Below are 17397 nucleotides of genomic sequence, written 5' to 3' on the forward strand. Positions count from 1 at the left end.
GCTGCATTGTGTTTCCCCTATTCAGAGGTTGCAGTGAGGTGCTGTTTGGAGGGGTGCGGTGAGGTGCTGCGTTTTTCCCTATTCATAGGTTGCAGTGAGGTGCTGCTTGGAGGGGTGCAGTTAGGTGCTGCGTTTTTATGTTTATTTTTCCTTTTTCTCCTGGGATTTCCCTGTTTTCCAATGGTATTTTGGTGAGGGGATTCTTTCGGTGCTCGCAGTATATTTTTTCGTTGTTTTGCTTGGAGTTTTATGATATATGAAGTATTCCCCTGTTTTTTTCGCTTTTGCAATGGGTTTCTTTTTGTGTGGTTTCAATTGTTTCTTGTGGGTTCACTGTGGAGTTTTGTGATTTGTGAGGTATTTCTCTAGCGTTTCTTTGGTTTTCTTTTCTCGGGCTAGGATGTAGTTCCGGGTTTTGTGGTGGTTTCATTGTGGTTTTATAATATATATATGAGATATTCTCCTGTTTTTTCACTTTTGCGATGGGTTTCTTTTTGTGTGGTTTCAATTGTTTCTTGTGGGTTCACTATGGAGTTTTCTTGGGGTTTCTTTGTTTTCCGTTGGTAGTTTGGTAATGGGATTCTTTCAGTGCTCTTGGGTTTTCTTTTTGTTTGCTGTGAGGTATTTCCTTGGGGTAGTTTTATGGTATTCATGGTGGTTTCATTGGATTTCATTGTGTTTGTGTTTTTGTCCCAGTGTTACCACGTACTATGTAACTGCTAAATAAACCAACACTGTTAAGTTATTTACGTATTCTTGGCTGGTATCTGAAAGGGCTGCAGTTACATCACTAACCTAGAGGGACCAGAAAGGAAATCCTGTATCTGGGCACAGATTTTAAGTAAAAGGAATCGGACAACATAACTTTAGGGTGATCAGTAGAAAAGGAAGGTTTTTCTTATATATTGTTATAGAAATATGTCACGCGAAAAGACATGTATAGCTTTCTTTTCAACACCTTGAATTCAAGATTGCAGCAGCAGCCTGCAAAGATACGTGGGCCTAGAATCAATCTCATTTGGTTTAAAAAAACATATTCACAGTGAAAGAGAATGCAATAGAAGTCAATCTTCTTGAGCCAATATTTCAAACACCATGCAGCGTTTTACTCCTCTCCTATTTATTATCACCTATCATTCACACCTTTTAAGGGACAACAGTCCTTACCAAGGCGCCCCTGTGTCTAGGTCATCCACCTCTAATCTGTTTATTGAAATGCTAGGTTGACACAAAGCTGAACCTGGGGGCCCTGAGGTAGCAGTGGGATAGGCGCTCTGCTTCCCGCACTTTTAACTGTCACACGAAAAGTGTGGGCTGAGAAGACTTTGGCCAGCTGGTCCTGCTTTACAGGAGAATAATCTGGGCTTATTCCTGGCACAAGCTGGTTGTGTGCGAGTCACGGCCCGTTAAATTGGGACAGTCCTGCAAAATGCGGCCACCCTACACACACACCCAGCACTGTTACCCGACCTTGGGTTTCATCTGGGTGTGTGTAGTGGCCAACCTGGTATAAGGTGAACACGGAGAACTCACACAAAAAGGCTGCATTTTAATTGTTTTAGTGTTCATTTATCTATTGCAGTCTCCTGCTCTTTTTGCTGGTTTTCAATGAAAAAAAATCAACAAAAAATAAATTGAACGCGTGAAAATGCTGAATTCGGCACTGTAAAAAGAAAGTAAATGAAAATGTTGAGTAAGGGGAAGTGGGGTTGCGGGGGTGTTCCCTGCTCCCCTTACTCGACATTAATGGAATTCAGGGGTGGCGGGGGTGTCCCCCACATCCATAAAAAGGAAAGCAGGGGACAAAAACAGTTTTAAAAACAAAAGAAAAAAAAGCACCCCGCTGCGGAAGTTCCGCTTCTCAATTAGGAGGCAGAACTCGCGTTGCAGGGAAACAGCAGGTAAATTTGGATGGTAGGGGTGTGGAAGGTGGGGGGATAGCGGGCAGGGTTGATGTATGTGATTATTTTGTTACGGGTATTTCAAATTCCCCATTTTCAAATTCGACATTTTCGTATACGAAATAATCACATGCATCCCTTTTTGCCCACTATGTCATCCCCTGTGCTTGCCTCATTTCCTTAATCCTCCTTCCTTTTTCTTTCTCCATTTCTAACAAAGTTTCTTTTTTTTATAAATATCGCACTCTCTCCCGCAATTTGCTGCTATTCGCACACTTCCCTTCTGTCCTTCACTCAGTTTTTCCCTCCGTCTTTTACCCACGTCACAAACCATTTGCCCTTAAATTGCTGCCCCACCACTCCCCATTCCTCACTCTCTTAACTCCCTTCTTTCCTTTTCTCCTGCTGGTGAAATATAATCTGGGTACTTCCCACTTTTTTGGATCAATTTGGTGCACATACCAGTAATCTGATATAGCAGAATAAGGATGTGAGGGATCAACGGTATAACATTCACTCTTTCCAAGTGCACGCCAGTCCCTACCCAATATGGCGCAGACCGGTTGCGCAACGCGTTTCCACAAGTAGAAGTAAGCACTAGTCTTGGCGTGCGCTTCCGATCACCAGTTCTGGTTGAGCCGTGTCGGAGGCGAGACCACGCTCTTTATTGTGTTTTGTGTTATGTGGACAGATCTAGCGACACGGGAGAAGCGCAGCGCATGGGAAGCTTTATCCCAAAGGTTTTCAGTGATGGATATCCTGCAGAAATGCAGTGCTACCCATTTAAGCGGGAGTCTGCGGCGTCCACGGGTGCATGACGGCAGGGACTATTGAATATAGACATGGGAAACTGCGAGGGTAGCCCCCGTTGTATGTTAGTGGTTGTACATCCACAGTCTTATTATTATTATCACGGCCCCAGGTATCATTTAATAGTAACAAGTATGGATACGCAGCACATTTAGGGCGGCGTTCTGTGAAGTCTGTATTTCTCGTGACGTAGTGTGCTCGATAGATCAGGCTTTATATATACACTGATTATAGCGAGACACAATTCTTTTTAAATATAGGTAATACAATGAATGGACATGGCTGTAAATAGCAACAGGGTCCACAAACGAAGGAGAAGTGAAAGAAAACTGGGGTCAGGAGTATATTCAAGGCTCTCCCCTAGAGGAAAAATAACAATAAGGCAACACAGAGACCTGTTATGGCTGTGCCAGTGAGAATAGACACTCCCTGTAAATAAGGAGTTCTCACGCGCATTTGGGGTCATTACGAGGTTGGAGGTAAGGGGAAAATGATGCCGGTAATGGATTACCGGCATCGCCAACCCGCTATTAGTGGCACCGTAATTAACGGTGCCGCTAATAGCGGCAGGGGGCGGGACACGCGACCCTTCATGCTGGCAATACCGGCATGGCATAAACAGGAGAACATCACAAGTCCGGCGGACATGCAAATAACGGCCTACTGAAGCCCGAAAAGTACCTTACCGGCATGGAGTAAATACCGGCATCGCGGACCACCCGTAAACGGCCATGTGCAGTGTTCCCAACTGCCACAGGTGCACACAATCAGCACAGGTAGAGGTAATATAGACTGGGCCAGCACAAAAGGAGCACACCCCGCCCCTTCCCACACCCAGTCACACACCAAAATGATTCCAATGCTACTAGCAATGCTGGGGCTGGAGGACATGATTGCAGTGGAACTGCTGCAACAACAACAACAGGCAGCACAGAGGAGACGCAGGAGGAGGGTGAGGCAGGCCCAGAATGCCCCACCAGTGCAGCCCCCAATCCCTCGCATCAGAGCCAGTCCATTCAACCTAACCCCTGAGCAGATCCACACCCTGTACCGTCTGGACCGGGACACCATCACCACCATTGAAATACGCACTGCCATCCGACTCCTACTGAAGGTAGTGTCTGTGCGCCACTTCCTGCCACAGGCACCTACCAGTACACAGTGGGGCACATGCATGGCATATCACAACCATTATTCTCACGTACGCTGAACCAAGTGCTTGATGCCCTCCTGAAGCACACAGGCAACCACATTTACCTACCACGGACAGCCCAGGAGGTCTCCAACACCAAAGTTGGTTTCCATTCACTGGCCGGCATCCCTAGTTGCATTGGCGCTATCGACTGCACCCATGTGGAATTGGTGGTCCCACATGCCATGGAGGTAGTGTACCGCAACCGTAGGTTATACCACTCCATCAATGTGCAAATGGTATGTGACTCAAACAAGATCATCACACATGTTGTGCCCGATTCCCCGGATCAACCCATGATTCAATGGTCATGCGGAACTCCACGAGACCACGCTACATGGAGCGACATGCAGGGCAGAGATCCTGGCTTCTCGGTGAGTTGCATGTTAGGCTCATGGAAATGCGATGTGGGTAGGTGATTGGGGAGAGAGATGCATACTTCACCTGGCTGAGATGGGGAGGAGAGAAGCATACTTCACCTGGCTGAGATGGGGGGGGAGAAGCATACTTCACCTGGCTGAGAGTGCCTGAGAGAATGGACCATGCTCATACCCCAAAGCAGGCCAGACTGGACCTGACACCTGACCCCAAAATGCAAGACGTAAGCTGCCCTGCCATGAAAATGATGCAGTGTTACAACCATCCCATAGCCATCAACATGTGCACTGCACATAATCAGACCATATCCCCTGCAACACAATGCAGCTACAAGCAATTAGTATGGCCAATGCACAGCACCATCAACAGAAAGGACAGTCCTCCATTACTGCATACAAAGGAGTCACATGAAGGCCAAATACATTAAAACACCACTACACTAACACAGATGTCCACCAAAACTGCATGTCACCATTTGTCATGCATAGTGAGAGCATCATGCGGCTGCCATCAACGGTGACAGGATGAAAGCATAGAAATGACTGCACATCAGCCAGATCATGGGAACAACCTGCACCAGCGTGGACTAACACAGTGCATGATCACTCACAAGGAATAGGACCCCCCTGCGCCCACTAGACGATGGTATGCACACCTGTCCATAGGATGAATACACACATTGCAGTTACATCATGAGGCTTCATTCATGCATGGATATGTGGTAGCAAACAGGAAATAAATGCATGCTATGTGTCATTGATACAGGTCCCATATGATATGATGATTTACACATATACATTGCATGCAGATGCAGGTGATGCAGGCTATCCCTTGAAGAGGTGGCTCCTTACCCCAGTCCACATGCAGGTGATGCAGGCTATCCCTTGAAGAGGTGGCTCCTTACCCCAGTCCGGAACCCACAGAACAGGCACGAGGAGGACTACAATTGTGCGCATACACGTACCCATGTGGTGATTGAGCAGACATTTGGCCTCTTGAAGGCACGGTTTTGCTGCCTCAGCAGGTCTGGTGGGGCACTCCTGTACGGACATGAGATGGTGGGCAAGATCGTCATGGCATGTGTCATGCTACACAATATGTGCATCAGACGGAATGTGCCTCTGCCCCCTGACGCTGAACTGCAACCACCTGACGATGAGGATGTGGGGGGTGGAGATGGGGCTGCACTTCAGGGAGGCAGCGATGCACGGGAGGGACGTGACATGCACCTGACTCTGATTAACCAATGTTTCTAGCACACATGGATGGGGGGTGTGATATGGAGGTGGCACTCAGGGCACTGGGTGTGTCAGGGACACGGACACTGTAGACTGTTCACCAATAAAGCACACGTACACAATAAGCAATGTCCGCACATGTGGATTATGATTTTCCAACAGGTGTATTAAAGAAACATAACAAAGTGCACAAGCCCTCCACCCCACACACCCTCTCCCCCCTCCCCCCTCAACTCCCCCACACACCCTCTCCCCCCTCCCCACTCAACTCCCCAACACACCCGCTCCCCCCTCCCCCCTCAACTCCCCCACACCCTCTCGTCCCTCCCCCCTCAACTCCCCAACACACCCTCTCTCCCCTACCCCCTCAACTCCCCCACACACCCTCTCCCCCCTGCCCCCTCAACTCCCCCACACCCTCTCGTCCCTCCCCCCTGAACTCTCCAACACACCCTCTCTCCCCTCCTCCTGAACTCCCCAACAGACCCTCTACCCCCTCCCCCTCAACTCCCCCACACACCTTCTCCCCCCTCCCCCCTCAACTCTCCCACACATCCTCCCTCTCTCCCCCCTCAACTTCCCCACACATGGTGTACACTTGCATGCACCGTAAGTCAACATGAGTTCAGGGTGCCCACCAGAGCCTATACCCCTTCTCCTCTTCCGGCATCAGGTGGACCCTTGGCTGACCTGCGCAGGTTCCGCCCAGACCTACACAGGGGGCTGGACCTCGTGGAGCTGGCATTCGACGATGTGGCAGGTTGTTCGGCCACCTGTGCCGGAGCCATGGCCTGCAATGCTGCCACCATTTGTGAGAGTACCTGCCTCATTGTTGCCAATTCGCTACACATTTCCTTGGAGCTTGTCTCAACAGCAGATCTGATGGAAGAGGCACATTCCCTCATCTCATCCCTTGCATGTCCACATTCTGTGATATGCTGGGTTAACAGCCCTGCCAGCTCCTCCTGCCGCTGTTGAATAGCCCTCATCCCCTCTTGGCTGATTGGGACACTGGTGGATCTGTGATGTGCCACTGCCATTGTTGGTTCCTCAGGCAGGCTTTGTGGGGGGCTGAAACTGGCGGCCCATGACTCCCCAGGAGACAGCTCTTGCCTGTTGATGTTGTCACTGCTGGTTGGTGAGAGTTGTGGCGAAAGCAGTGGTCCTGTAGCGGCAGTTGTGCCTTGTGTGAGACTTTCAGCCTCATCATCGGACACGGCTGCTGTGGCAGCTGTCTCCCGAACAATACTGCTGGCACCCGAAACAGTGCCTTCAGCCACTGGCTCCTGGGTGTTGGTGGCTGGTGTGGGTGCTGTGGTGTTGGCCGTAATGGAAATTGGTGGTGGAGGTACTGGGGTTGTCTTGCCCTTGTGCAACACTGCAACTTGCCCTCTTCCCCTTGATGTAGAGGGGCAGTTTGGTCCCTCCATGCCCCTGGCCTTCTTGTGGGGGGTTGCAGCATCCTCCATGGTATCCTGCTCATCAGTGTCTGATTGCGTGCCTGTGGGGGAGCAAGAGAGGGAGGACATTAGTGATGGGTCAACGTGCATCAGGCATGCATTGGGTTTGCTGTTTCTCTATGGAATGGCAGGAGATTGACATTGGGGTAGTGACATACGGGTTGCTTGGCTTTTGGGTGGGTAATGAAGGGATGCGTCTGGGAAGAGACATATATGGGGTGCATCATGCATGTGGACGAGTTGGTGCCGTGCACTGCCTGTAGGCAGTCTTCCAAAAATGTGGCTGGTGGGCTGGTGGACCCTGCCTTCCATCATCGGTTCAAGGGAACATCATTGTTTAGTACTTTAGAGTGTTTATTTTGTAACACCTACCTGCATCTGCCGAAGACGGTGTCCTCCACTCCTTCTATGGCCTCCATCCCTATTGTGCTCGCCCAGATCTCCTCCTACGGTTGCAACTTGGTGGGGGAGTCCGCACCACCACCTGTAGCCATCCCCTGTTTCCGGTTGACCGCAAGAATGTTGTGCACAAGTAAGCGCAGGTCGTCCCAGCGCTTCCGGACGTCTTTTGGTGTGCGTGGGGCGGTGCCAACGGCACTCACTTTCTGCGCCACCTCCGCCCATATGGCTTTCTTGCGCAGCAATGCGGGTCGGGACATGTTGGTAGAGAAAACCACCTCTGCATGTTCCTGCAGCGTCTCAGCGAGCATGTTTAGCTCCTCCTGTGAGAAGCGCTCCTTGCGCAGGCAGTCTGCGTTTTTTTTGAGAGATTTTGGCATTCTTACATGCTGCAGGTTATAGTACAGGTGAGGAAGAGGTGTGGTTGGGATTGGGGTCCTGGTTACAGAGGATGGCAATGGATTGTGTTTTTAAAGATGGCCGCCATGCTCTTTCCCGTTCCTGTGCGGTGACGCTAGTTCCGGTTCCGCTAATACAGATGGCTTGGATGGCGGTGGTAAGGTCGTTACCGGCATGGCGCAAAGCTCATGCCCGCCAAGTCGTAATAGGCCGCTTTTAGCCGTCTATTACCAGCACAGACACAGTATTTGCTCCATGCCGGTAATGACCGGTACTTACCTCCAACCTCGTAATGACCCCCATTGTCTCTGTTGTAGGAATTGATTATCTACATGAGGTTCCATCTGCGCAAAGAAGTATAAATGTATTGCGCCCTGAATATGTGAAGAAATAGGAGGTTAGTGGCAAACTATGCAAATGTGTGTGTGGCTTATAGACGTATCAAACCTAATATGTCAGAGTTTTAATATGAGTTATCTCTTTGCTTACAGTGCGTAAATCAAAGAAGATTCACAAGAATGGGGAAGCACGCCAGCATTGCGCTAAAGTTTTTTGTCCTGATGAATGCCTCTTGGGACGAGTAAATGTGGTGTTTGATGTTAGACACAATCCACCCGAGGGGCTAGAAACACATGTCGACTTTGGGTTTGACACCGTTTTTTGATAGGTCAACCCACCACCTTGATTGAAGGGACTGGTTGTTTCTTAGAGCAAGACCTGACTGCACTACAGAACTGAGAGAGCAGAGAGGGCGAAAGGAGATAACATCTTACCCTGTGTTTGAGTGTTGTAAAATAACTGATGGTCTATTAAAAACCATCCATTGTAGTAATTTTGTCACAATCTGTTTACTAACTCCACATTTTTGATAAACTCGTTGTTCCTTATTGAGTGTGGCCTTGGAATATTAGAGAATCTTTGGGCCCCATAATAGCTGTTATAGTTGCTGTCTTCGGGAGGACATCGACTTTAGATATATGTATGTATTGTATCTGTGTAATGTAACTATGTGCATATAGGTATAGATTTCTTTTTCAATTTGTTCTTGGAATATAATATATGAAATTGTCATTTTATACTGTCTCTGACTGCATGTCCTGGTGATTGATGAATTTTAGGGTTTTTCATAGTTTTTGTACTTCAACCCACGTGAATAAGTGTGGAGTAGCCTGTTCCTCTTGTATTTCCTTTTCCTGCCCTCCCTCACTCTTCATTTCTCCCTGACTCTTTAGACCTGCTTTGTTCCCCATTCGCCTTACACTCCCGAGCTCCCTGCTCTCTATTACCCCCCTTTCATCCTATATGCTGCATTTCCACTTAGTCATGTGCCTCATGAACTATTGTCCCATTCTCCTGAGCCCGTTAATTTGCTGTACCCATGCACCCTTCTACCTCCCCTGCCTCCCTTCGCTCACCTCATCTCCTGCCTTCCCTCACTCTCAATCTCTCCCTCACGTTTCCGCCCTCGCTCACTCTCCACTCTCCTGTCCCATCAGTGTGCATGCCACCTGCCCCTTCTCTACTTTTCTCCATCACATTCCTGCCCTTATTCCCTCTTCATTTCCATCACTGCCCTGCAGCAGGGCCCTGTGGGTCTGGAGGAGATACAGAGGTGGTGGTTTGGAGTTAAGGGGTCTTTCAAGTGTCACAAGCAGCACCCACACAAAACAATAGGTAACCCCTGGTAGGTCTTGAGATTAAAAGGTGCACTCCTTTAGGTCTGTGATGTTCAATGACATTTAAAGCGTGTTGGGTAAGAACACCTGGGACATGCACAAAATGGACCTGTACGCTAAAAGAATGATCCTGTGATATCACCTCCTGCAATATTCCTTCCCATTGCTCATGTTATTGCCCATTGCCTTCAAACGTATAATTTCAAAGTTTAGCTTCAGGCTTGATCATTCAATATAACCACAATTGACAGCAAAATGGCGAGGAGACCCAGCTGTTTCCTGCTAAAGTCAGACATGTAAACACAGAAAACTGTAAAAAAAAAAAAAATCAACCTTCAAAAGAAGTAGCATTTGTCCGTAAATGTCATCATTGTGCAACGCCGCCCACTCTAGGCTCTGCTTCCATGGTCTCTGCCTTAAATCTGCCACTGCTCTGGATCAAACACATACACTCGGATGGAAGGGGAAATACCTTCTTCAGTGAGAGTATCAAACACGGCAGCAGTGATGGAAGAAACAAAAGGGGAAAGTGTATTGCATCTACAGGGCGCTTTGAAAAAAATGGAGGGAGACAAGGCCATCCTTAACTACAGTACTGGTTGCACTATGGACCTGATAACAACAGTAGAACTCCACAAATAGCAGGGCTCAAGTTGAGGGTCCACGTGGGTGGACGGCATCCGCCCCCCTCCCCATCCCCTCTCTGTGTTTAAAGATTTTTTTTTAAATAGCATTTTGCTGCACGCTGCCTTGGCCTGACAATGCCGCTAACACTATTCACAGCAAGGTGGCACAGGTGAGAGGCAGGAGACTTAAACACAAGACCGCAGGAATCACACTGATCTGTGCAATGTCGGATTTTGACAGTCCGCTATAAATTAGATTTTTTTGTTTTAAAGATTCTTACATTGAAAAGGTGCCTGCGTACCTTCTTAATTACCCAGGGGGGTTATTCGGAAATATGTTCTTTTGGGAAATACTTATCTGGTCTTTTTACTTTCTTAATTGTGAAAGACACGTTTATTGACATGTGCATATTGACTTTTTCGGATCTGTTCACTTCATGTGAAACCACTTACAAATGCGCGCGTCGGACTGACACGCCCCTCCCCCCGCCCCCTCACCCCATATTTTTCTTTGGGACTCGAGCGCTGAAAATAGGCATGCCCTGTCAGATGCAGACTTGGCAAAGCTGAAAGAACCCATGAGGCCCGGCAGGGGGCAGTGTTGTGGAAGAATTGAAACCTTACTGCTTTGCAACATAGGGAAACACGTTTCAAACATTTTTAATGACTGTTTAGACGAGCTTTAGTTTCTACAAAAATATAGCATGTTGTGCCCTTGCGGGCATGACGCTTACCGCATCTGAGGGGGAGAGTGGATGAACTGTTCAGCGCGTAGAAAAGGGACCAAGCCCTCGCGTTATCTCTGCGAGCGAGCGCTTGTTGTTCTTCTTGCTGATAGATTTTTATTGATCAGCTGTGATTTTTGGATACCGAGGCTTGAGCCTCATTACTCCATCTTCTCGGGTTGAGTATGTAGTCGTGGGTTTGTATTCTTCTTGGTCTGTGTGGTCTTGTCACAGTAGAGCTGGTTTCACTGGGTCTTAGCAGTGATGGGCCGCGGGTAGCGGTCAAAGGGGTTTGCAGTGGTGGCAGTGAGTCTTCTGATCAGAGGGTTCGGGTTCTGATCCAGTCCTTGGCAGAAGTTTTTTCTCTGCTCCGATAGATGTTCGTCCAACATCTTGATATCCAGGTCTCTGTGAAGGTCTGCTATCCTTGTGAAGATTGGAGTTCCAGCCGATATCCGCAGGGCCTTGTTCTGGACTATCTGAAGACTCTTCCGGTGTCGCTCATGGCAGGTCATCCATGCTGGAGAGGCATACGTCAGGGTTGGTCTGATGATCGCCTTGTAGACGTTGATCTTTGTCCGGAGGGGCATGGACTTGCTCTTCAGGAGTGGGTACAGCGCTGCCATCTTTCCTGTTGCCTTCTGCTGAGTATTCTTGATGTGGCTTTCCCAGTTGAGTTTGCTGTCCAGGGTCACACCGAGGTAGCGGCTGCTGCTCTCCCATTTGATGGTCTCCCCGTTGAGGCTGATGTGTGGGTGCTCCTTGATCTTCTTTCTGGTGAACAGCGTTGCAGTTGTCTTGCTGGTGTTGAGTTCTATCCGCCAGTCGCTGTACCACTTCGCGATGGTATCCAATGAAGCTTGCAGGTTCTTCGCCACTTCCTTTTCGCTGAATGACTGCTTCCTCACAATATGCAGTAGTACGCTCTCACCCATCCACAGAAAATGAAGTCACAGGAAGCAAATTTAGTCTTTTGTACGAGAGAGAATCTTGGGACAATGTATTAGAACAACATTCCACAGGTAAGCCCAGGGCTTTAAGTGGGCCGGGGCCTGCCGGGGCTGGGCCCCAGCAGGCTCCGAAATTTCGTTTTGAGGCGGGGCCCTGCCGGGGCCCACTAATCTCCCCTGGCAGACCCGGCCACTACACGAAAAGGCATTTTTTTCTACAGCCTGAAGCTCTCGCTCGTGTGCGAGAGCTTCAGGCTTCAGAAAAAAATGCCTTTCAGCCGTAATGGTGGCGCCGCACCTGCGAGGCATCCCTTTAACCAAGGGATGCACGTGGGCCGGCGCCACCATTATGGAGAAAACGTGAGGCCGCTGGAAGCAGAGGCCTTGCTTTCTAAATACTGAAGCTCCTGCAGATACGCGGGAGTTTCAGTCTTTAAGAAAAAGGCCTCTGCTTCCAGTGGCCTCACCCTTTTAGCCTTAATGGTGACGCTGCCCCTCCCCAGCTGGCGAGGGGCAGCACCACCATTAAGGCTGAATAGGCGAGGCACTGTCCCCTGCCAGGCAAGCCTATACAAAATAAATGCAGAGATTAGCACCCTCTCCTACTTAGGGGAGAGGGTGCTAATCTGCAAAAGGCTGCCTGGCAGGGGTTCCAGTAGCCCATTGAGCCGAGGCTCGTCAAGGGGGCATGCAGGACCCCTGATGTTAGGCCACGCCCCCTCGATGAGCCCCGGCTCGATTTGTAGTGCCACATAAGGCACTGAGTAAGCCAAGAGACAAATACACTCTGCAATGCCAGTTTATAAATGGTTACTGTCAATATCATTTTTATTATTATAAATGGAAAGTGACAGTGTGAACTGAACCACTTTAGGGTCTCAGAATTTTGACTGATAAGATACAGTAAGATAGGGCAATTTTCATGGGAACGCAAATGTTTGTTAAGCGGTCAATTATGGATTCCTAAATCTCACAGAACTCATCCACATGCCTGCTCTAAATGGGTAGCTCACAGGGACTTGGCCACCCCTACCTACCTACCCATTGGTTAAAGGAATGGTTCGGTCAAACATTTTTATTGCCCCTATGGGTCGGCCATGTGTTTTTAAGCCTAAATCGCTCGATTTTAGAAAAATTTCCTATGGACCTTACCCGAGTTTTTGTCCATTAAACGCACGAGAAAACAGGCATCAGGGAGCTGCCATTTTGTGATAATCCTATAATTTCCCCAATCGCCCTGGCTAACCTACTTTTGCGGCACAAAATCATATCCCCCGCCCCTGAGCCTGTCATCAGCAGACGCGTACCGCCCATTTCACAATGCCAAAGCACGTGTCGTGTCAACATTCGCTGCGCTTCAGCTAATGACATGTCGCCATGGAAATGGCAGGACGCCTCTTTCCTCAATAAGTGTAAACAGACCGTTTCACAACACACAGCAGCAGATTTTCGATTCCATTCCTCTCTCTGTGTTACTTTGAGTATTCTGTGACTCGTTTCTGTGCTCTGGTCAGCTACCTTCGTTGCTTGTAGCCCGTGTGAACAGATACCAGTACCACCGCTATCAATTATTTTAGTTTGTTTAGCACACAATGGCTACAATAATGCCCTACATGTACGAGCCCGAGTATACCGAGGAGGAACTACTGGAAAGGGAAACACGCGAAAACGATGGGTCTTCGGACGGCAGTTGGGAGGACGATTCAACAGCTGAAGAGCCTGGACCTAGTCGCATGGACGGTGTTTCCACCTGGTGCACATGCAATCGGTGGAAGCTAATGCCAACCGAGGACGAGAACTACTGTGAAAACTCGGGATGCGTGACCTACATTTTGGAAGGCGAGCCACGACCGCAATGCATCACCGAGCTGCCAGACTTCAGGGCAGCCTGCCTCACACGGTCCGTGTTGAGGATAATGATGGTGCTTATGCACGAACTTCGCACAACTGTTCGTCCTTGTAATCCGAGTAACAAGTAAGTATACTCTGCTTGTCATGCCACTCCTATTTCATGGTCTTCTACTATATCCAAAATTACATATACATATCATAGTAACGCACGAAAGTCGTTCAATAGTGTGCAGTGTCTAGATAGCATTTGTCCGAGCAGAATGCCATTAGTTACAAGAATTGTCATTGACAACAAACATTTATTAAACTTATCTTGGTCATTTATAAACAGTTAGTTTCATTCCTTTTCACATGTGGTACAGGCTGGCGGCCTATCGTTCCTTTAAATGGTGGCTTGACAAGAGGCTTGGACACCGCGTTCGAAGAGTGATACCCGCCTGTGCCGTTCGTGCCATAAGAGAAACGTTCCAGAGTGACAGCGGTCAGTACAGGGGATTTTCTCTCGCTGTGCTGCAACCTGAACTGTACAATGTTTAAAGTCTTGTATTATTGTGTCATCAAAATAAGATACAAAATAAAACATCACATATATTTTAACAACGGTTGTTTCGATTTTATAAATGAATCAAGTGTGTCTCCATTCAAGGATGGACATCAGACATCTGTGCTCGGAATGGGTGAAGTTCAGGTCGCTGTGAAGCGGGGTGGTCACTATCTAAGCTAACATAATATATTATCAATAATGCATGCACTAAATAACACTTGTTCAAAGTCTTTCAGTCGGTTATGTCTCTATAAAAGTCACACATATATCTATACTATCAATTAACATTGGATTATACAGGCCTTAGGTCAAGGGTCTTGACCACTATAATACACTGTTTGAAGTGTGGGTCTGTGCTCCCAAGAATCTCCGGTATGTGGCATTTGGTATTGATAGGCAACGATATACTGCAGTAGGGGTCTAATGTTAGTTGGGGATCTGCTAGGTGGGCATCATGGTGTGGTCAGTGGTCTGGCACATGAAGAGAATACCTTGCAGGGACACAGGGCCAGAATGGCAGTAAGTTTCCACTGGCGAGGGTGTATGGGCAAGGACACGTTTGTGGAGATGAATGAGCTATGTGCTTGGTTCAGGATGGGTCACATGCAGGACCGTGATCTCAGAGGAAGAGTGATGTGTTACATTTATTAGCTGTTGCAAATACCTCTGGAATTTGCCAGTCAGAGTGGGAACGAGGGTGTGGGCCATGTGCTCTGCGTGCTGTACTATCGCAGTGAGGCCTGGAGTGGAAAGGGGGTACAAAAATGGATGCCCCGTGTCCTGCTCAGTGTTCCCATCTACGCGAATGTCATCCAAAGTTAACATCACATAAGGGCAAGGGGCGAACCCACTACTGGAGGCACTTGGTACGAGTTTCTACTGAGAAGTAAAGGATGAGAGGGGCCTGAGGGCCCCTCGCTCCCAAACACTTGCCTGCACGCCCCAGGCCCATCCATCCCACCCCCTCTATCAAAGGCAGTTCGCACCCGGGGATGAGCGCTTGCATGGGGGGCTGTCACGGGCGCAAACGGCCAAGGTGCCAAACAGCATGTACACTTCAAAAGGTATCCCACGCCCAGGGGCCATCGCTCAGATGGCATCCTCAGACCCTGTGTCTCCAGGCAGGCCTCCCCTGAGGCAGGCCGCCCCCCTGCAATCCACATAAGTGTGTCTCCATTCAGCAGTCTTCCTGTGCCTTATCTGCACGCCTCAGGCCCATCCATCCCACCCCCTCTATCAAAGGTGGTTCGCACCCGGGGATGAGCGCTGGCATGGGGGCTGTCACGGGCGCAAACGGCCAAGGTGCCAAACAGCATGTACACTTCAAAAGGTATCCCACGCGCAGGGGCCATCGCTCACATGGCCTCCTCAGACCCCGTGTCTCCAGGAAGGCCTCCGCCAAGGCAGGCCGCCCCCCTGCAATCCACATATGTGTGTCTCCATTCTGCAGTCTTCCTGTGCCTTATCTGCACGCCCCAGGCCCATCCATCTCACCCCCTCTATCAAAGGAGGTTCGCACCCAGGGATGTGCGCTGGTATGGGGGTCTGTCACGGGCGCAAACGGCCAAGGTGCCAAACAGCATGTACACTTCAAAAGGTATCCCATGCCCAGAGGCCATCGCTCACGTGGCCTCCTCAGACCCCGTGTCTCCAGGCAGGCCTCCCCCGAGGCAGGCCGCCCCCCGCAATAAACATAATACCACGACATACACACGTCATTCATTCACAAACACACCCCTGTTTCTAATACTCTATAAACCACTTGATATGTCTCATGAGAACATCTTTGTGCTTTACAAGTCAACTCCTGAACCTTCTACCTGAGAAGCACTGAGATCTATGCTAATCTGCTCTTCGCCGTGCTATCTGTGACCACTTCGCGCAAACTCGTCAGTGTGCTACCTGTGGCCATCTACCTGTTCTCCTGCAACATACTGCTCGGCCTGCTGAATCCAACTGTTTGTTGGTCAAGGTAAGGCCATGTATCCTAGTCATATTTCGGCCATTTTTACATTTCAATCTATTTGCTATTACAGTACCCAATAGAGCTGTGGTCATTGGTCTCATTTCTATTGACTTGAGTTTCAATTGCTATGCTATCAATGGATCTATTTATTTTCATCTGTGTCAATTGTCATCGAATTGCATCCTTCGGGGGTCCAGTCTATAATGTAAGCATGTTTCCTTTTAGTGCAAGACAGAACATCCAAGGGACGAGTCACATGTTCAGAGTTTAGTCACATAATTTAAAACGTTTCTGTAACTTATGCAAATACTAAGCCGCACATGATGAACTGGCATAGTTCCGGCGACCAAAACAAACCTTGCATTGAGCCTGGTATGGTTCATTTAATTTTTTATGACATTTTTATTCATCAAGGTTTTATAATAATCTTGATATTTAATTTTCAGAATTTTCAACAATGCCTGCCTGTATGATCATCCCTTGAATCTGAAGCAAGAACATTCTACTTCCATCACGTGCTCGCAGTTATCAACCACTTCTAGCGCGTATCAGATAATCATACTTGGCTATTCCACTACAGACTTGTTTTATGCATGTCAAGCAATAGTTTGTATGTATCATGTGATTTTTTGACCAATTGTTTGGTTAGTGCTTTCCCATTGAAATATACACCTTAGTTGTCGTCCCCCGGTGTTTGTTTTCATTTATAATTAGTGTTATCCATACTAATGCAAGTACTGTCTTTCAGGGAGATGCTGAAGCGTCCACCACATTGACAACAGCCCTAGATGTTCTTCAGCAGCACGAGGTATGGATACTGACATCTCAATCGACCGTGATCATCAGGACTGGAACACTTGTCGTTTGATTGTTCTACACCATGTTTCATTCGTGGTTAGCCATTGATATGTACCTGTGCGGTCGACCCCAAGCCTGTGTTGTGTTTTCAATATTGTAATCCTTACTAATGCAAATAGTATGTTTCAGGCAGTTGTTGAATCATCAACCCACGCACTTGATGCAGAGCCTGACATTCAAGTAATTCCGGTGGAAGTGGGACCATGCGGATACGAATCGGCGCAACAGCTTTCGGAAGTGCGCACCACATTGACAACAGCCCTAGATATTCTTCAGCAGCACGAGGTATGGATACTGACAGCTCCATCGAGCGTGATCATATAACGTGATTCCATTTGCTATACTTTCTTCCCTATTAACGCAAGTACTGTGTTTCAGGCAGACGATGGAGCTTCCACTACAATCACAAGATACCATTTAGATG

The 17397-nt window shown here is 48.4% G+C and overlaps 1 protein-coding gene across 1 annotated transcript in view; it reads right to left on the reverse strand.

The window, feature by feature from the left end:
* The window catches only part of LOC138567800 (nuclear apoptosis-inducing factor 1-like), a 61521-nt gene extending 53763 nt beyond the window's left edge, over window positions 1-7758 (reverse strand). Inside the window, exons 1-2 of the mRNA XM_069646289.1 lie at window positions 7458-7758; window positions 6210-7020 (exon numbers count right to left, since the gene is read on the reverse strand). Of these exons, the coding sequence (XP_069502390.1) occupies window positions 6210-7020; window positions 7458-7758 (1112 nt within the window). The remainder of the gene's footprint in view (window positions 1-6209; window positions 7021-7457) is intronic.
* Between the last annotated feature and the right edge of the window lie 9639 nt (window positions 7759-17397).

Source organism: Ambystoma mexicanum, chromosome 2p (genome assembly GCF_040938575.1).
Source record: "Ambystoma mexicanum isolate Mex_15411 chromosome 2p, UKY_AmexF1_1, whole genome shotgun sequence".
Taxonomy (NCBI): Eukaryota; Metazoa; Chordata; class Amphibia; order Caudata; family Ambystomatidae; genus Ambystoma; species Ambystoma mexicanum.